Source organism: Acanthopagrus latus, chromosome 11, assembly GCF_904848185.1.
Source record: "Acanthopagrus latus isolate v.2019 chromosome 11, fAcaLat1.1, whole genome shotgun sequence".
Classification (NCBI taxonomy): Eukaryota; Metazoa; Chordata; class Actinopteri; order Spariformes; family Sparidae; genus Acanthopagrus; species Acanthopagrus latus.
In genome coordinates this window covers 10,334,434-10,355,215 of record NC_051049.1, presented here as the reverse complement: position 1 = coordinate 10,355,215, position 20,782 = coordinate 10,334,434, and the positions used below count along the sequence as shown (strand labels likewise).

The 20,782-nt window shown below is 40.0% G+C and overlaps 4 protein-coding genes across 8 annotated transcripts; 1 reads left to right on the top strand and 3 right to left on the bottom strand.

The window, feature by feature from the left end:
- Window positions 1–579: 579 nt before the first annotated feature.
- Window positions 580–7,686, bottom strand: hsd11b1la (hydroxysteroid (11-beta) dehydrogenase 1-like a). Its single transcript, XM_037114651.1, has 6 exons — window positions 7,290–7,686; window positions 3,896–4,026; window positions 3,575–3,778; window positions 3,351–3,444; window positions 2,400–2,565; window positions 580–2,269 (listed from the first exon to the last, which is right to left on the bottom strand). Exons 1-6 carry the CDS (start codon window positions 7,372–7,374, stop codon window positions 2,086–2,088), a joined length of 864 nt encoding a protein of 287 aa, XP_036970546.1. The 5' UTR covers window positions 7,375–7,686; the 3' UTR covers window positions 580–2,085.
- Window positions 7,687–7,796: 110 nt separating this feature from the next.
- micos13 (mitochondrial contact site and cristae organizing system subunit 13) lies at window positions 7,797–10,156 on the top strand. Its single transcript, XM_037114655.1, has 4 exons — window positions 7,797–7,963; window positions 8,419–8,575; window positions 9,397–9,454; window positions 9,642–10,156. Exons 1-4 carry the CDS (start codon window positions 7,935–7,937, stop codon window positions 9,737–9,739), a joined length of 342 nt encoding a protein of 113 aa, XP_036970550.1. The 5' UTR covers window positions 7,797–7,934; the 3' UTR covers window positions 9,740–10,156.
- A 79-nt stretch (window positions 10,157–10,235) lies between these two features.
- On the bottom strand, window positions 10,236–15,881 carry LOC119028538 (spindlin-1-like). 2 transcript variants are annotated; one of them, XM_037114654.1, is made up of 5 exons: window positions 15,623–15,881; window positions 14,862–14,900; window positions 14,043–14,290; window positions 13,693–13,926; window positions 10,236–12,284 (listed from the first exon to the last, which is right to left on the bottom strand). In XM_037114654.1, the coding sequence occupies exons 2-5, from the start codon at window positions 14,879–14,881 to the stop codon at window positions 12,079–12,081; spliced, it is 708 nt and encodes a 235-aa protein (XP_036970549.1). In that variant the 5' UTR covers window positions 14,882–14,900; window positions 15,623–15,881; the 3' UTR covers window positions 10,236–12,078. The 2 variants fall into 2 exon arrangements, with proteins under 2 accessions (XP_036970549.1, XP_036970548.1); XM_037114653.1 differs by having other exon boundaries at window positions 14,862–14,903; window positions 15,623–15,865.
- A 1,323-nt stretch (window positions 15,882–17,204) lies between these two features.
- Window positions 17,205–20,782, bottom strand: LOC119028047 (mast cell protease 3-like). 4 transcript variants are annotated; one of them, XM_037113542.1, is made up of 6 exons: window positions 20,565–20,782; window positions 19,796–19,946; window positions 19,554–19,707; window positions 18,261–18,390; window positions 17,885–18,139; window positions 17,205–17,654 (listed from the first exon to the last, which is right to left on the bottom strand). In XM_037113542.1, exons 2-6 carry the CDS (start codon window positions 19,836–19,838, stop codon window positions 17,502–17,504), a joined length of 735 nt encoding a protein of 244 aa, XP_036969437.1. In that variant the 5' UTR covers window positions 19,839–19,946; window positions 20,565–20,782; the 3' UTR covers window positions 17,205–17,501. The 4 variants fall into 4 exon arrangements, with proteins under 4 accessions (XP_036969437.1, XP_036969435.1, XP_036969439.1 ...); XM_037113540.1 differs by having other exon boundaries at window positions 19,796–19,880; XM_037113544.1 differs by having other exon boundaries at window positions 19,796–19,877.

The following is a 20,782-nucleotide window of genomic DNA, read 5'->3' as shown; positions in this document are numbered from 1 at the left end:
GACATAATTTCTAGAAAGTCAATTGTCACGTCACACATTCCCCATGTCTGACCTGTAAATATTTAAAGGCATTAACACAAGGTTCTTATTTTCTCCACTGTGTTCAATAGTTTTCACTAATAATAGAATAAACATCATGTCAATCGTATCATCGTATCATGTCTACAAAAGTACAGAAACATTCCCTCTGCTGGGTTATCTTTTTTTTTATGGAGGAACAACATTTGTGTGCTTAGCAACAGACACGATTTACACATTACACTGCTAACAAAACGATTTGGTCGTAATTAGATTGTTTAGGGGCCATACTTGGCCCACAGGCCACCAGCTGATTACTTCTGTTTAAGTTTTAAGTAACAATGTGTTAAGTCTTTTTTGCACTGTTTCTTACACAATGCATAGCTCTAAACCAACAATGCAGGACTGCATGTTGTATGTGTTTCTATTTTTACATATTTTCTGTTGTTTTTCCATAGCGTGATTTATTGAATTCTTTCCTGACACATCATATTAAATAAGGGCAAAAAACCACCTCAAAACAATTGTTTTACAAACAAGAAAAACACAATGTTAATGGGGAAACAAAGGTCCTTTATTTGTTGTCTTCTGTCACCAGGCGTCTCTCACTTTGACCGCAGAATAACAGTGATGTCCAAAAGGTTGATGTTCTAACCAGCACACCACCACTGCTGCATGATATATTATATTTTATTTGCACCTAATGGCACTAAAGCTGTACTGTGCAGATACTGGTAACCCCCTTTTATAGAGACCTAATATGCTTTGATTTTTTTTCCCTTTCCTTTAGTGTCATACTGTTTCTTGTGCATGTAAAAAATCTTAAATGTCATCACAAACAGAATTTTTTGGGCATTTTGTCCAAAGCAACTTACAGCAATTCATACAAACATTCATACACTGATGGCGGTGGCTGCCATGCAAGGTGCCGACCAGCACATCAGGAGCAGTTTGGGGTTCAGTATCTTGCCCAAAGACACTTCATGCAGACCAGGGTGATCAAACCAGCGACCTTCCGATAACAAGACGCAGGCTCTACCCCTGAGCCACAGCCGCCCACAAAACACTACTCCTGAAATACCTCAGCAGTCGTCTTTCCCTTTATTCTGTGACATCACACTACGTCAAACATGATGTATGCCTGGCACATTTCCATCACTACTGGGCTACCTGCTTGTTGGTTTGTCCTACTTACTGCTCTGCTAATTCAGTTACAAATATGTTTAATTTACTGTAACTTCTTCACAATAAAACCTCCCGTTATTTAGTCATTTAAAAGCTTTTATTATGAAGCAGCATTACAGGAAACGTTGTGTTTTCACCAACATGGCTCCCGAAACGGGTGAAAGTAAACACGATGAAACACTAAAGCACAGCAGGTGTCTGAAAGTACCGACAGGACGAGAGAAACTGAACTGATTCAATTAGATGCTACAAAAGTACTGAGAGCTTTTAAAACAGACACAGACTTTTAAAAACATCTTTCCCTCAGGTTTCCTGCTCAGACATGAGTTCAGGGTATATTTTAAGAGGAGATGGGGATGGAAGCAGGTTGGCTGCAGTCGTGAGACATCACCGCGGCTTGTCTGTACACCGGAGCAGCTCGGTTTGACTCGGCATGGTCACTGGTCCTAGTGGCACTGGTCAGAATGAGTAAACTGATGTGTTCCTTGAGTACTAAAGCACCACAAACCTTTTCCATCAATAAACCAAAATAAAATGACGAACCTTAAAGCTTTCAAGGTAGGCCAAACTGGAAAAAAAAGAGGAAAAACAAGCTTTTCTCCCATGTGGACTTTTTTTTTTTTTTAACTGGACCTCACCCAAAAGCAAAATGAGGACAGGAGGACAAGGTTCAGTTTGTTATTTATAGTAACCTGGTCCATTTGCCACTAAGGAAAAAAAAATGGAAAGATAAATATAAGGCAAAATGTGTTGGGGCACTAAAATTTGAAGGCTAAATTTGGACAGTGGAGTACATTAACATCCACAGCATCATCATGCCCAGATTGTATAAATGCATGATTATTTACAGCATGCACAATGGTTCTACAGCTGATTGTTTTTTCATGGGCTGTAGTTGTAGGAGTTCTGGATAAAATAGTCTGTGAGAGAGGGGAACCAGTCTTCGCTGAGAGCAATGCCGCGGGTGAACCAAGGGTAGAAGAGATCACGCTGTCTCGTCGCTCCTGTCATGATGATGTTCAAGGCTGCGTCTGTAGCAGGGTAGGCTGGTACGTTTGTAACATCCCTAGGAGACAGAAAATACCGCTCTTAACTACTGTGGATGGCAGTTTTTCAAAATAAATTTGCCCAATATGTTGCAGAATTTCAGTTTGAGAGTATCTTTGGTTTAATAATTAACTGTATCACTGACTCACCTGACTTTCTCCATGGCTGATTCTGTGTCAATGAGCCCTAGTGTACATATCGAGATGGACACATTGCTCTTCTTCATAGCCAGCTCATGATGGAGGGCCCCGAAGAAACCATTCAAGGCAAATTTCGTTGAGGTATACGGTGCCACGAAGGGACTGGACATTTTACCTGTGAAGCATCAGTTAAGAGTGTCAGATTTTCCAACTCATAATTCTAATAATTCATATATATATTCTATGATTGCTGATGAAGATCATGTGAAGTGACTGACAACATAAAAATGGACAGTGAAACACTTCACTTTTAATTATGTTTTCAAACTGCAGGGAACTTTGTGGAGAAAAAGGGTTATAAAAAAGACGGCCATGATACAGCACGACAATACCCGACACAGATACAGACTCATCGTTTTTGCAATGATCCCTCAAATGTAATAATCAAACACTTTTCATTTCAGATACTGGTTATTAGAAATCAAGTGGACAGATATTCATTTGCAGGAAAAATGAAAATGCCAAATTTTAGAACAACCAGCGATGAACAAAAGTGCAATTTACTTGAGTACTGTTCTTAAGTACAATTTTGAGTTACTTTACATGAGTATTTGCATTTTTTTTGCACAGAAAATCAGAAAACAATGCTGAATTTCGGCCCAAATAATTTGTCACTACTGCACTGAAACAGTAAACTCACTGAGGAATGAATAATTATGAATTATCCAAGGTATCTTTTCTGTATTCGAATTTTGGACTGCAGTCTGTAATATCGCATTTTTATTATTTCTCTATCTGAAAAATAAATAGGTCAAACACATTATCACTTGTCACATAATGAGTGAATGTAATTGCAAGTCTTAATTTTTACAGTATATACATGTATACAGTATATGTTTCAAAGTTTGCTGTCATCAACATGTGTACGGTATTATGTTTCTATATGTGTGTTAAACCAACCTAAGAGTGATGAAACAATCACCAGTGATCCTTTATTTTGTTCAAGCGAGGCCATAGCTCTCCAGGCCATCTGAATATAGCTGAAGAAATTGACCTTTGGAAAGCATGCACACACACACACACACACACACACACAGAAGGGGAGGGAGGGAGAGAGAGAGAGATCAGTGCATCACCGTGGTGTGATGTGTTGATGATAGGCCTAAATCTGAGTGCTGCACTACCTTCATCAGCCACCTGGTGTGCTCCACATCTCCCTCCCACATGCTGAAGGGGCTCGGGCCAATGTGGTTGAGAACCACATAATCCAGCCCTCCGAGCTTTTCCAGAGCAAAATCTATCACTTTGTCCGGGTCTGACTCGTTGCCCATGTCTGCTGCTATGTAGAGAGCTCTCTGGGCTCCCAGGCTCAGGCACTTCTCCACCACCTGCGAGGCAAAGATCAAAATGAGTGCATTCAACGTCCCACGTAGCTGCAGAACAAAGAGTCAGAGAATGCCGGGTTGAGCTTTGAGACCATTTATGTGTTTTTCAAGTTCACTGACCTGCTGTAACACTTTCTCTCTCCGGGCTGTAATTACTATCTGGGCTCCAAAGCTGGCATAGTGATACGCCATTTGTTCGCCAATACCTGTGCTGGCCCCGGTCACCAGCACCCTGGCGCCTCTGAGAGATTCTGAGGGACACACAGAAAATAAATAAATAAATAAATAAAAACTTACTCATGTAGTTCAGTTTTGTTGATGGTTGTTTGGGTTTGTTTACGCACAACTATCATTTTTTACAACTATGAAACCACAGTCCCTGTTTCTGCTTGAATCAGCACCTTTGACACAAGCAGATAACCTAATCAACGTCCCCAATGTGTTGTCCATATTAAACCTGTTTGCTTATGACTTACTGATCGGATTGGACTGATTGGACTCTTATGTATACCCAACCTTTGACCCTGAGGTCAAAGGAGCTGGTATTTTTTTGCACATGGTGGTACAGTGGTCCGGTATTGTGTTTGTGATTTAACCTAACCCCTTTATGTCAAGGAGACCTTTGGAGTCCATGGGCAGAAAAACTTCCTAGATATTCAACCTTTGTACAGCACATCTATAGAGTGAATCAGACATAGTCCATATGTAAAATGCAGCCATAAAATGTGAAAACATTATCTTTATCAAGTTTATGACACTGCAGTTGTTTTTAAACCATTCATAGGGCCATCCTATTACATGACTACAAACCAACAGACTCAAAGCGAATCATTTCATTACTTGTGAAGTACACAGCCTCCTCACAATATGGATGGATGCCTACTTGTGGCCTCTGTCACAAGTAAAAGATTATCAGCAATTACTCGCTTAAGTTTGTGTGTCTACCCCACCCCCCAGGGAGCATTAAACTTTCCTCATCATTATACACGTTTTGTGGCCACGCAGAGCAGAAAGCATGTTCAGCACCACATGGCAAGGTCCACATTAAAGTCCGGACCCTGCAGTTGATGAAATGAAAGGAGGGAGATAAAGGAAACTTAAGAAGACAGAATTCCTGTGCCAAATTCTTTTACAGAGGAGTCATAGAAAGCATTTTGACTGGAAACAGCACAAATTGACCAAATTCAAACAGCGGCCATTGTCTTTATCCCAAAAAGCTCAAGTACGGGATAATGGTATGACGCTGTGGTTCAGGATGCAAGTCGCCCAGATGTAGGGAATCAAATGATTAATTTACCACTTACTGAATGCTCCTCAGCTGAAGAGATGATGGAGAGTGACATCCCGGAGGCACACTGGGCCATATTTCAAGGTAAAACATTGGATTTGATAACGTGTTGGCTAACATTAGCATTCAACTACTTCCAAGCTAACATTACCGTTTCATTACATCCAGTGTGTTTTTAAACAAATCAATGTGTCCAAGATGTATGTTGATATTTTAGGATCACTGTCAGCTGCACCTTACCGTTACAGTTAGGAAGTGGTTTGATTTCATTGTATTTTTTTTTTTTTTTTTGGTTCAGTTTTCACAGTCCATTGTCTTAATAGTCCTTGATCATTATGAAAGTGTGGAAATGTTAATAGGAATTGCAACCTTGAAAATAAAAAAAATCAGTACAACATTTGAGCCTCCCATCCTGAGTGTGTGGTCAGAAGAAAATGTACAGGTTATTAAAAGTGCCCTGAACATTACTACTACCCTCTACCGAGGAGCGGCAATATCGGTGAGGTGTCTGCACAGAGCTCAAAGGATACTACACCCACCCCAACCACCGTCTGTTCACCCTGCTGCCATCCGGCAAGTTGTGAGACTCCTCAACTCGTCCTCCGTGGTCCACCATAAAAAAAATACATGTTTATGACTAGCTCTTTATTTATCAGTGTGTAGCACAAAGGGAGTACAACTTTGTACTACAACTACAACTTAACTTTGTACTGTAACTACAGTATCTCACTTACATCATCTCCTGTGCCACATTTCAGCAATATATCAATTATGGTTTATGGTCTTGACGGCTGCTTATCAGATAATCCTATCTGAACTTATCTCAATTAGCTGGATTTAGATAGAAAATGAACAGTGCGCGTGAAATCGTTTCATCATCACGTCCTCCTTCAAAAAATACTTTAGTTCATTCCAGCCTTTGTTTTTTCCCCGATTTCATCAGATACTGACAAAAAAAAGACACTGAGTATACCATAATGAAAGTCATCACATATAAATCCGATTTAAATCATTTCAAATATTAAAAAAAAGTTGTGAAAATAATCAAAATCATAATGAAGGGAAGTCAATTATAACTAGATAAGCACTAATTGATTAAACAAAAGATTAAAAGCTCATTGTGAAAAAGTAGAAAAATGTAGTATGTTATCACTATAATCCCCCTTCCTTATCTTAATAATAAGACAGATTTCCCTGGGGACCATTGTAGTTGCAGCTGTAGTTCACTTATTTGCAGTTTTCAGTCCATTTTCACCATCTATTTTCGACTATATTTTATCTTTGTTTATCCTTACCCTAGTAGGTATTTGGTTGCTAGGCTCCCTCTGTGCCTGCATATGTGGCTCTCTTCTACTATAGCATGAAATGGTCTCATACCAAGGTGATAGTTAATATGTAATGAGAAAATTAACTTTCAGTGTCATTCCTTTATTATCCAACAACTCCCAAAATGAAATATGAAAAAAAGTTTGACTTTGTCCCCACAGTTCTATGAGCATGTTGATGTTATCTAATCTAATCTATTGTCTGTCGAACTGGTGTTACAAATTAATGCTACTTCCTGTGTAATGTCTAACCCAGTGTACATTGTATTTTCTGATATAGTTTGATTATGTCAACTAGCTGAAGATGGACATGATGATGAAATAAGCAGTTATTTTCCACTTAAAAGCCATCTGGCCGTGTATCTGGCTGCATATAACTGAAGATACAATTATGCTTGCATGTACTTACATGTATAATAAGCGTAAAACACAGTAATGCGATATTTTCACAACTGCTCATTTGAAAACACAAGTGCATATGCATCAAAGAGACACAGTGATGTTATTTTGTATTGACAGCATAAGAAAAAAGTTGACTACTATTACTATGTTGATACTAGAATTGGCTAGTCACCGTACTTACTCACATTACATTATGTATCACTTGACATTAACACTCTTTATTGGGCTTTCCTGTTTCAAGACTGCAAGTTTTTCTTTTCTTATTATCATCTCACTAAAGCACAGATCACATTTCACACCGTTCTGTCACTGACGACATGACCACCTGTACATCTGTCATCGCACTGTCGACGACCGACATGAACGTGTCTGCTGCTATTTCCGTGAAAACATTAGAAATAAAGAACTTGGTGTGAACAGCTACAGAGGTACAAGTATCTGCACTTCACAGTTGGCACAAACTACAACTCTTCATCCTGCAGGAGCGTCTCTCTCTTACCTGCATTAAAACTCGGCGCGGTCCACTTGACAGCAAGGTAGGCAACAAATAAACTACCTAAAAAGATTTTTGTTGGCGTTCTCATGTTGTAATGCTATTGCTAGTGCATCCTATGCCCCGAGTGATTAGGAGTGAGCCCAGGACAGCCTGTCACGGAGATATGAGGAAACAGCATTCCAATTATATAACTTAATCCCTCCTCTTTTTCTTGACTTGTATGAGCGGGGTGCGTTGATTACACAACAGGTTTATCGCTCTCGAATAAGACCTGTCCCGCTTCTCACATAGATATAACAAGTTCAGTGTATCGGTATGAGAGCACTTATTCTAAAATTGCTGATTTTTTAAAAATTGTTTTTATTTTTATTTATTTTTTAATAATTATACAAAAAAGATTTGCATGGCGAAAAATATAAATGTATGCATTAAAAAGACGAAAAAAAGAAAAAGAAAAGAAAAGAAGAAAATGACGTTTCTAAATGACGCACTACGTTTTTGAATGCGCAACTTTATTGACACAACTCTCGTGTACATGGATCGGGCAGGGTTGTCCTTCAGTGCAGCTAACTAGACAGCCTTAACTCCAGCTCATTCTTGGCGTTCTTAAAATACCAGCACGTAAAAGGAAACTACACGCCGAGGACCATGGCGGCAAGGATTTTGCCCGTAGTGAAGTTAGTCTTCTTTATTTAATTTGCGACTCCCTTTAAATTAAACCCTGCTGCTGGTGCTAGCTGCCTTAGCTAGCCAGTTAGCCAACTGTCGCAACGTTAGCTTAGCTAACTGTCAGTGTGCCCGAGAGCACTCCAGTTGACATTTTCCACCACTTTGCTTCGTTGTTGAACTTTTAGTTTACTGAAGAAATCTGCAGCAACATGGTTATTCAAAATCTGTTAGCTTTGGATGTCGGTTCAAGCTAAACGAATTTTCTCAGTTCACTAACTTTAGCCATTGTAACGTAATGTAAATAGATCACTAAAGATCTTAGCTAACCCACAGTAAGTGTTCATGTCTTTGCATCAGAGGACACTTGTTAAGTAGTATAACGTTAGGTCAGTAATCGTAACATGGATTCAGGGGTGGGTAAACATAGTTCATGGCCTGACTGTCTCTGTTCTTTCATTGTCAGACTGGCCACCAAGGTGACCATCGCAGGAGGAGCTCTGTACGTTGCCTGTGACTCTGGTCTGTTGGGAAGCAGTGAGCAGGGCTCAGAGGCCCTGGGTAAGGCCAAGGCTGCAATACCCCCCGCCATAGAGGAATGGATGAAGTACTTTGGCCTGGAGGTAAAGATAAGATGCATTGCTTAAACATAGTTCTGATACAGGCAGCCCTGGATGTAGGCTAGCAGGCATGATAATGCAACATAAGGAAGGAGAATGTGTTGTGCCCATCGTTTCCTTGCAAATGTGCCTACACTTGGTCAGTTTTGAACACAGTCCTGATGATGCTCTTGATAATTCATACATTAAATGATTAAATTAAGTGAATTTCATTCAAGTGTCCTGCCATTCATGGCCTATTTCCTTAATGCGACTGGAAGACACAGCTCAACTCTGAACCGCTTCAGATACGCCTGCCAGTAAACAACAAAATGTGCTTTTTCATTATTTCTCCCTGATCACAAACTAGACAAATACGTCTTTGTCAAAACAGCATAGGGACCCATTTCAGTAGGAACAGACAGCTTGAAATCTGAGTGCAAATACTGGTGAACTTTTTAATCTTTGGTAGATTAAAAAAGAGAATACCATTTTTCGGTGAAATGTTATTTATGTTTTACAGAAATTATGCAGCTTTAGTTTAATCAAGATCTCATTTTGCCAGTTGTGTCTTTTATGACAGCAATAGCAGTAGAAATTTGATTTTGTAGTTAAAACTAGTCAGTGACCAGGTGTCAGCTAATAAGATCTATGAGAGATCCCACTGAATTTCATCACAATTCATATACCTATTCTGGTGTAATTCAGGAGTGACTAGCTATTACCACTGGTGGACATGGTGCACTATTCAGCTGCAAGATGTTGAGTGTTAATACAATATACTATTCATAACTGCAAAGCCTTGCAAAATGTGTTTCAAACTAACAGACCTCCCCTCTCCTCAGGCTCAGCTTCCAACCATGCCACACATTGAATTCTCTCCTGTTGAGTCGTGGAACTCTGGTAAGAACTGAATGAAAAGCTTGTCTTTTTGTCAGGGCATAACAATTCTGAAATGTCATTTGTTACAGATATATTGCAAGCATTCCATTGGGGCCATATTCTATTTCTTCATCACTATTATGACTCTACTTACATGATTTTGAAGTATCAAACCTAAACCACGGATTTTTTGTTTTTTTCATTGTAGGAGTGCGATGGACAATTTCATCTCTTTCTGAGGCACCAACAAAAGCAAGCGATTACACAAATCAGGGTTTGCAGTACCTGAAAGACCTCACCAAGTGAACAGGAACTCTCTGGTCAACCTGGCATTTATAAATCTTTTTGAGTTTTGCACTTAAATGACATTACTTCTTCAAAAGTTGTCGCCCCTCACGAGAAAGACGAAACACCCAACATAAGAGAAAATTGTCAGATGAAAAGAGGTTGTGAAATTTGGCTGCAAGGAGTATAATCTCCTGATTGGGTACTGTGGTTGTCTAAATGATAGTGGCATTGGTTGGGAGTTGTGTTGTACATAATGCTAGGAGGCAAAATGTATTTTAAAAGTTGTTTGATTTGGTGTCAACCACCACATGTCAACACTGTCTGATATACAATATTTAACGCCCTTTTGTTCTCAAACCACCCAAATGTTATGAAGAGAATGTTTGTTGTATATATGCAGTTTGTGACTTAATAATACATCAATCTTAAAACACATCCAGTCTGTAGTTTGATTATTAAGTTAAAATATAAACTGCATGGGTGTGTGTGTGTGTTCAAAGAAAAAGACCAAACAAATGTGCAAAAATCTTTAATACTTATGACAGAATACCATTGGCCTGTTGATGCTGCTACAACTTCAGAACAGGAAGAGGTGACTGAAAACATGAAGAAGTGCGCACGCAGCCATTTGTAATTCCACTGTACACAACATAGAAACACACTCCACAGCACCCCAAGCGGTGATGTACAGTATTGAACTTTTTTTTTTCCTTATTTTATTTTTTCATGTTGGTTAAACAAATGGTACTGATTCTGCCACACACTGTCACTTCTCTACTGTCAAAATAAGGCTTGAAAATCTCCAGACATTGTCAGATGATGCATGCAGAGTTTTTACAGCTAAAAATAATAGTAATAGCATATCTTTACTGATTGAGTAGTTTATAAGGGATACGCTGAATGACTTGAAGAAGACCTGTTCAGCTACCGGTACATGGTGACTAAGTTGGGATGAAAATACCGATACCATAGTGCAAGCATACATGTCAGACGGAGTTATAAAGACTAGAACCAGAGTTAATTAGTTAATGTCAACAAACTGGTTTGTCAGTTGATTATACCTGTTTAATATTCAGTTTATAATATATTAATGACCCTTTCACCAAAAGCTGGTGGCGTTTTGATGAGATACTTCTATAAATGAGCGACAGGCAACATTACAAGGCATTTTACACTGTCATCTGTATTGCAGCAAGTATTTTTTCTTTTTTTTTTCTTTTTTTGTCATGCGTGTGATACAAAGCATTTATTTTGCCACGTTTGCTCTTCAGGAAAAAAGCAAATTGGGGAAACTATGAAACGTACCATAACATGTAAACTTTATACAATAAAGTGCTCCCCACAATATCAACAGTGAGATTTATACAACAGAGGATGGTGTGTGTTATACTTAAAGAACATTTTCATACCGCATTAAGAGCAAAACACTGCACTACTATAAACTGATGGTTTGCGAAACTTTCGAGTTGTCTGCGTTACCACTTTTGAACCAAAACCAAAGAGCAGCCTTCATACCCAATAATTCATTAAGATTGTAGCTAGTCGGAGACAGAGTATGTACAATATTGCAGAATGACAAGCCGGAAGGCACTTTATGACTTGTGTGGGATCAAATTGGGATGAGAATTTAGCTAACTGCATCTTCATCACTAGCACAAAGGATCTGATCTGATGCAGTGCTAAACAGGTGCAAAAGTGCAGGCGCATATTTCCATATGAGAATAATACATCTAAAAGGCTCTTGAAAATAAAAGGGCCCATTTGGTAGATTTGACAATGCTGCTTCAATTCATCTCTTCCAGTGCTCACATTAATTAAATATAATACATGACTCTATCTGCCCATTTAATTCAGCAAATGCCTCTGTGGAAAACATCTTCCAAACAATGTGTATATCCTGCTTATTAGCTATTTAGAGACCCCCCCACCCCCCCCACCAAAAAAAAAAATGGCTCCAAAAGGAAATTTTGAGCAGCTTCTTTTAGAACACACTGGCTTTTAATTAAGATAATTACTTTAAGGACAAATCAGTGAGTCTCTCAGGGACAACAATGCAAACGCAGTAACAGCTGCACTCTGCAGCTGTTGGCCAGCACAATCTTGGACTGTCCAAACTTAAAGTGTAAAGTAGAGCAGCAATGATAAAACAAGGTGACTCCCTCTCCTGGAAATAGCCAAGCATAGCGGTGCTACAGTTCTGCTGTGCGTATGAAACACAGATTGCACTTTATTCCGAACATTAAAGCATATTAACTATTCAACCCTGCCATGGCTTTGTATAACAAGATTATAACAATGAGTGGAACAGAAGCAGATGGACGGAGGCTGGACAGTGAGATAAAGTGTCCAATATCTCTCTAGGTGGTTTTGACCAGGTCATAGACATGGATATGAAAGTCATCATCATATTTTATATAGTAGACAGAGGGCTTGGCTGGGACCTGGTAGATGACCAGGCCAGTTCTCTTCACACCCTTGTCAGTAACATACTCCACTTGTTTCCCCACCAGACTCTCCGTCTCCTCTCCGGGCTTCCTGTCTGCAGGCAACAGGTGCTTGTTTTCTGAAGAGTGAAACATTGGAACATTACAGTTACATTGTATAAAACACCACCTACTTAAAATATCACAGAGTGGGTATAAAACAAAGTTTTATACCCACATTTATTCAGTTAGAGATAGTTAATTGTTTTTATATTTGCCCTTGTATTTTGATCTATCATCAAAAATAACATTTTTTTTCTTCTTCCTACAACTAATAGTTGAGTTTCACTGTATAAAATGCAGAGTTGGACACTAGAAGGTTGTTGTCATATTCATTGCTCAAAGTGTAAAATGTGTCCTCATTCACTGCTCACACATACCGCAACTGGACTTTACAGTAATTCATATATAGTATATATATATTATTCATATATTCTATAGTAAGAGCCCTTTTACAGACATTAATGTGGTAATTAATAAATAATACCCTTTTCTGCAAAAAACATGTCAGACATGTTTTTTTTTTTTTTTTTTACACCTTAGTATGTGTATGGCTCTTCAAGATCTAATCTGTAAATTGAAAATAACAGTGACACAAGGCTCTAACAGACTACTAAAACCTGACTGGTTTTAACATCTAGCATAATGTCTCATTATTCTGATATTTTTAAAATATTATCATAATTACAAACTTTCACACAATCTGAATTTGACTTGATTTGTTGCTGTTAATGTTTGTGTGTGATACAAACTTGAATATTCTCACATTAGAAGCAGTGTTTTGCGCATGTCCGATCATACCGATCAGCCAACAACTATAATGAAACCACTGTCAAGCATTTTGACTGTCCTCAGTGCACTTTTCACAACTTTTTGCAATATCTAATCTCCCCGTAAGGGCTATTGGTCAGCCCTAGTTGTTGCAGTGTGTCCTGCACTTGTCACTCTTCCTACAGATTAACGCCACCTGCTGTTTCGCGGAGTTATTTCCTTTTACACAGACGCCAAATGTACAAGCTGTAGTCTTTATGGTGAAGTGAAATCTAGCTTTTTGGCCATAACCCAGGTGACATGAGGCAATGGGACAGTCAGCCTTTGTTGCTTCTAGGTCTGCGATGTCAGTTTGGTGTGCCTGGGACCTCAGACAACTTCATCTGGTTTAACCCCACTTAAACTTTTACTCTTTTAAACTTACATCAAAAGTGTCTGTGTTCTTGGCTGCAAGAAGTTCTTGTACAAAAACGTGCAATTTGCCTGCTTTATTAAAGGAGCTCAAACACAGGAAGACTTGTAATAAATATAGATCACTGCAGCTGGTGGTGAGCTCACATGCTATCCATGTCAAATGAATTGAGTTGGAAACATGATTTTACTTCACATTACTGTTCCTCCTGATTCTATTTATAAAGCCTTTAGAACATGATTAACACAAACTTAATACAGCTTTGTGAATAATCAATGTCTTCTTTCTATCCAAATGACCGGTACCTGCTTCAGGCAGAATCCTGAGGTCTCCGTCAGCGTAGTCGTCCCACAGCTGATACATATAAAGAACGGGGTCCTTTTCATAAGTGATATAGTACCAGTTGGTCATGATTGGAGCTCTGGAGAGGACCATGCCTCTCCACTCATTCTTCTCTCCATCTTCCTTTTCAAATAGGTGCTCTACAGCTTTGCCCACCAGCTCCTCTGCCCCTGGAGGTATCTTGATCTTATTGTTTACTGTGAAGACACGATCGCAACAGGAGAGACAATATAAAAGTGAGAATCATTGAAGCCTGTAACCCAAGATTTGTGAACTAGCTGCTGCAGATAACAAAGGTGGCTAACTAACTCACCAACTTTTTCCGACAGCACCTGCAGGTTCGACACCCTCTCGTCCTTGAACAGCTCGATGCCGTAGACGCAGTCAAAGCCGTCATACTTCACCATGAAAAGAGAAGGGTTCACACTAAGCCTGTCGAGTACTGTTCCCTTCCATTTGCTCTGGTTCCCTTTCTCACGCCAGTTATGCTGAATGCGGACTCCCAGAATGCTGTTGGGCTCCGGGGTCAACATGTCACTCAGCTCCCCGCTACTCCGCTTTCTGGTAAAAGAGAAGGAATATACTGTGTGTACTACGTAATGATCACAAATGCACTGCATTTCAGACATTTCAAAAAAGTTACTGTAGGTTCACCTGAGGCCAATTCAAATAACAAACGCAACATTACTACCATCAAAACAATAAACTACAGCTGCAACAGTAAGTTGATAAATCCAAAGAAAGAAAATAAATTCCCACTTATTTTGTTTTCTGATTGATCGCTTTAGTCATTTTAGAAGCAAAAATGTCAAACATTTGTTGCTTCCAGCTTCTTAAATGTATGGATCTTCCTTTCTTTTATGATAATGAATGAAAAAAAACAAAAAACAATTAAAAATAGATGTCACTTTAGGCTCTGGGACATTCTTCACATTTTTTTTTTTTTTTGGACTAAACTATTAATGGAATGATTGTTAAAGTAATCGATGATAACAATGATTCTTGGTTGCAATTGGATCATAAATTCCTGGATCATCGACTTTTTCCTGCATGCTTTACTGCCACACTGCATTCTAAATCACAATTGATGGCATCATGTGATGACATATACAGTTGCCTTGTTTCTACATACCTGCCCCTTTTCTTGGACATGCCTCCAGAAATTCAATGGCTACTGATTAAGAGAAAGACAGGGTAATGTTTAGTTATGATGTGAGCGAACAGAACAGCTGTCAAAGTTCACATGTAATGTAAACTACTTAGCATGAGGAAGGCCTCTACTTCAGCTGAGAGGCTGGGCTGTCTGAGGAGACCTGTGACAGGCTGCAGCCTGCTCAACTCAGACTGACAACTCCAACAGCCAATGGATTAACATGATGGACTAACTTCCTGGGTATTTTAGTCCAACTGCACAACATGGAGGTCACTGTTTCCTACTCAAGCGAGACTGTAGCATGTCATATTTAGTTAGCAGTCACTTAAGGATTAAAAAGCCAATACTTCATATGTGTGACACAACCAATACTTCATATGTGTGACACAACTTCCAAGAGGATACGCCATTGAATTCCAATATGTAACCAACGTTGTCCGGTTAACTTTGAGTGTAATATACATTAGCAACATTACAGTACATATAACACAGGAGGGGGTGAGCCGGGCCGAGCCGTGCCGTACGCCACCTGTCCTGGACTGCATCCAACACACCTACACCTCACACTGGAGGTTACCAGCACCACTCGTTTGTCCTAGCTCTACCCCAATGCAGATGTTACTGTAAGTGGAGGCGGCTAGCTACATCCGCTCGTCGGTGTCCCTGGTGGCAGGTAACAAACACCAACAACAACTGCGTGTTAACGGCTTAATTCTGTCTTCGGAACATATTGTCATTACCTTTACGCAGAATGCATATCAGTACTGTTCAGTTCGTCTGGCTGAGAAATGTTGCCACACACCACCAACCCGCCTGTGTAAATCTCGCGAAACCTGTGGAAAATGGACGCGGAGGTGAGACTCCAGTTCCCGGCGTGCCTTCGGTTGCCATGGCCGCCGAGAAGGACGTGTGCACGCGCGCGGTGCACGGTGGGAATTGGTGTTTTCGCAGCAATGATATGGGACTTTAAACCGCCGGAGTTGAACAGGTGTTGCAAAACTGCCGCATGTTGCGTTTGATGGTTCTCGGGAATAGCGTAGTTAAGGTGTAAGAGTGCAGGATTCACATGGAAAAAAGGCACACAGCCCCACACACGAACACACAAGTACGGCCGGGATTTCCTGTGACGCAAGTGTTGCCTAAATTTAAAGTGACAGACAACATTTTAGAAGTGCTATAGTATTGTAGGATGAAAATAAAATCACGCACCTTGAGCATATTGAGTTTCAGTAACTAAAAGCACTATAATTCCTACTGTACACTTACTGTAATGCAGCCCTGACACCTATTAACAGGTTAACAACGTATTAAGATGACATTACAAAGTTTTCAATACAGCTTGAGGCAGTGGTGGTAGAAGTATTCAGATCCTTCACTTAAGTAAAAGTAGTAAAACCATGTTTTGAAAATGCTTGGTGACAAGTAAAAGTCCTGAGTTCCAAACCATAATAGATTAAAAATATGTAAGCGTTATCAGCTAATTTTTCTTTTGGTGTGAAATATAAAAGTACCCCTTGTGTTTTACTATTATTTATGTTTTTTTGTTTTTTTTTATTAGATAGATATCATTGCTGCAATAATGTGTATGTTGCATTGTGCGGCTGTAGACTTTTAAAGTTGTGCTTATTTTAACAACTTTGTTAATGGTTGGGTAGTATAGTCGACTTTTCACGATCTCGGTAAAACAACCGTGTTTTCAGCTTTGTAACAATTTATTTTTCATCAAAGCCAAGATGATTCTATTCTATTCCAAGATAATTTTCTAATCCAATAAAGAAACATTTATTCCCTCTAAATTCACCAGCTTCTAGAGATTATAAGGTTTTCACAGGACAGGAAATGTATGAATAATTGTAATAATCTAAAAACTGGTAACTGAAACTGTCAGACAAATGTAATGGAGTCAGGAGTAACATTTTTGCCTGTGAGATGTTAAAAAAGAGGATGTATAATTCAAATTGGTACTTAGGTGCTCTCTGGAACATCTGTGCTGTGCTGGAAGCAGGTCGTTTATGTTATCAGTTTATGTTTATGTTAGCGGACTCCATTTCTAAACTAGACATTAGCTACCGCTGCCCACAAATGAGAAACCTGCATAGTCGCAACCTTTGGACTGTCACGGAAAGTCTTTCACAAAGAAGTCATGCAACAACTCAACCAAATTGGCCACAGGCTTGTATAGGCAACAGAAAAGAGACACGTAAATAGCTACACATTGTTACACAAAGCCCCTTTATGTAGAGCACCTGAGTAAATGAAATGTTCTTAGTTACATCCCACTGCTGAACATAACATTGACCCATGAAATAAACAATACAGCACTGCAGAATTCATGGTTTTATTCATCATGTGATGGCGGTGTCACTTTCATTTTTTACATTCAGCTCAGCACTCTTTTTCAAACTTCACAATGAAAAGAGTTCTGCCCAACCCAGTTCAAATGCAGAAACCAAATTGTGGGGGGGGGGGACAAAAACATTATTTATGACATTATTTTTCAGCAAGCACAGCACTGATATTAAACAACACAACACTGCCACATGTTTGCACGTAATTAGGAGCCTTGTCTTGGAAAGTGCATCCTAAACAGGCAACGCACCACCATTCAATCCAATTTGCCTAATTGTTGTTTAACACTCCAGTAATCCAGTCGCTGAAGGAAGATACGCGAGTGTAGACATCAGGGGTCCTGGGGTCTCCGCAGCGCCGGCCAGAGAAGGAGATGACTCCTGCTGCAGCGCCGTCACACACCAAGGGCCCACCTGAGTCCCCCTTAAACAGAAATGATATGAGATTATTAACATAAGGTATGTAAAAAAAACTGTGGGATTTTGCAGCAAGACAATCTCAGATCTTATCAGTGTCTGGTTTGCTTATTAATTGGATGTGCCTGTGATACCCACATCATAGAGGTGTGATGTGAATGTCTCTCTGACTTTCTGACACTCCTTCGACGGTCAGTTTGTGTGCCTGATCACTGACTAGCCGTTGTGTTTTCTTACCGAGCAGAAGCCTTGAAAGACGCTGTCCCCAACGCCACAAACCATCGACCTGGTGATGGGAACAGCTCGCCATCTCCTACGACAGGTCCGCTGTGCCAGGGAGGTCACGTTGACCTCCTGAAGCCTGGCTGCTAAGGTCTTGTTATCCCCCACATCGCCCCAGCCGGCTGTGATGCACTTACTGGATCTACTCAGCTGGCCCCTTTTCAGAGAGATCAGCTGCACCGCTTCCGTCAGTTGAGCACTGCGGTTGAGCTGAGATGAGGAGATTAGTTGTCAAAAAAGGAAAAAAAAATGTTTATTATGTTTTGTTTAATCTTAACGTATTGTGCCTTTGTTCCAGCAGTTGTACAGCACTGTTTGAGACTGTCCTCACCTTCAGGAGCATTATATCATTAGCATGTCCATCATAGTCGGGATGTGGAAAGGACCTGATGGAGCTGAGCTCCTGTCTTGTGGACTCATTACCGGACAGGGAATTTGCACCAAGTACCACCGTGTATGGTCTACAAATCACAATTGATAGAAGAACAGACAAGTGGAAAGGAAAGGAAAGGAAAGGAAAGTACTTTTTTAAATCACAAAGGAAATTCCTGTGACAGGGAATTAGAATGAAATACAAAAACACAATACACTAATAATGTGTAAAGATAGTAAATGCTGATGCCAAGGCATAATAGAACTAGGATATATACATATTTTTTATATATAGAAAAGGTAGTATATACAGTGGCACTGAGAAGTAATAGAAGATAATATTGCACATGATATCAGATACATTGCACCTTTGGATGGTGAAAAGTTATATTGCACATTGCACTTCCAGTAATAATGCACAGTATATCAGTCTCTGTGTCTGTTTAGAGAAAACTTTGATCATTTTTGAAAGCATGACATAAGTTTTAAGATGAATTTCCTATCATCCAAACAATGCTTTTCATTCGTGTTTGTACAGTGGAACAATCAACTTTTTACAGACTTGAAACATTTCCACTAATTCACCACAGTGAACCTTTAACGGTCTACATCTATGTCAAAGACAGCATCCCTGCCTTGACCAACAATGTTTCACTACTGCTGCTGACAGTGAAAAATAAAGCCCACTGCGATGGATTAAGGTCAATTCATCCTTAATTGACCTTAAATGATAAAACTAGCTGCAGTGAAAATGTCGGAAAACTTGTAAACAACTAGGAAATGAAGTTCTTGCACTGTAAAAAAAACATTCTCACTTAGAAAAACCGGATCATCACCCGCACCAAATCATCTTACCACATCACTCCTATTCTCATCCACCTTGACTGGCTCCCGGTACAATACCGCATCCACTACAAAAACCTCCTCCTCACATACAAAACTCTCCACCATCTAGCCCCCACTTACCTCTGCGACCTCCTCCAAGAATACAGCCTCTCTCGCACCCTCCGCTCAACCTCTGCTGGACTGCTAACAATCCCCACATCACCATGTACCTCAGTGCCATGGGTGCCCGAGCCTTCAGCTGCTCGGCACCCAGACTACGGAACTCCCTGCCCCCACAGATAAGACAGTCAGACTCCAGACTCTCAGATTCCTGCCGACATTATCATCATGTGTGGAGAAAAGCTTGTTCAAAGTTGTCAAACTAGTTATTACAGCTGCAGATATCAGTCTGATAGTCAGTTCTTACACAGGTATCTGACAGTGTGCGGCTGTGAGCACAAAGTCCTCTCTCACCAGGGATCCCCCGCAGTTCAGGCGACCGCGGACTTGCAGCAGAGCCATGTAGGGGCGGGAGTGTGGGGCAGCTTCTCTGCCGCCAACGATGCGAGAACCATCAGCCCCTGAAACACAAAATCATCCTTCGTGACTATGTTTATCCAAGATTTCTGAGCTTTGTCATGAATGTAAACATGTATGTACATAACTTACCTTTCAAGACAAAGAGCAGCAGCAGCACAAAGCTGACTGCCATGGCGGTCTCTGGTCAAATTCACAACCTCCCACTCTCAGTCTTCTTATTTTGAAGAAGAGATATTGCATATTTCGTGGTCTTTGTTTCTTCAGCGCGTTTACTAACATGCTGCTGGGTGGATGTTGCAGTGATTACAAGAGACATGGCTTCAGGTTTTCAAAACAGGCTTTCAAAAGAGGGTGCATCAAGAAACGGTGTCTTGATCAAGATCAGGAAACCAGACAAACAACGGCTTTGGAGCTACTCAGGCAAACAATGTGCTGAAGGTATAAAATGCCGTATGTCAAGTCAAAGAATTTATCTTCATATGCACCGTTAACTTGTATTATAAAACTCTCCCTTTGCCTTCGAGTCTGAGAGCTGTTGGCAAAATAACGCAAGGTTTAGAAGCTAAATATACAAAGAATATTAGAATTATAAAATAAAATATCATACCGCAGCTGATACCTCAATAACTCCTTGTACACAATGCATACAGCATCTTACTGTAGATACAATATACAACTGTATCAGTATAAATATAGATTACCAGTGCAATCTGCATATTCTGTACATACATGTACTAACTGTCTATGCAAGTGTATCTGTGTGTGTGTGTGTGTGTGTGTGTGTGTGTGTGTGTGTGTGTGTGTGGAGTGTGAAGCTTCCTGTATGTTGAGGTGTGTTATGGTGGTTGGCTGGTTTCTGTCTCTTTCATCTTATATTCACATCCCATGGTTTTCATACTTGCTTTTATTTCCAGTGGTTCTTTTAATCTTGATTGTTTGTATCACGCTATGTTTTTTTGTCCTCATCTTGACTGTAGCAGTCCAGTTATTTCTGAGACTTGCTATTTTTCTTTTGTCTGGTGCTGATTTTCCCCCGCGACTGATTGCAGGGATTCAGATCACCTGTGCACAGGTGTGGAGAGTGACTCCTGATTGAGGAGTGAAAGCAGCTTGGGG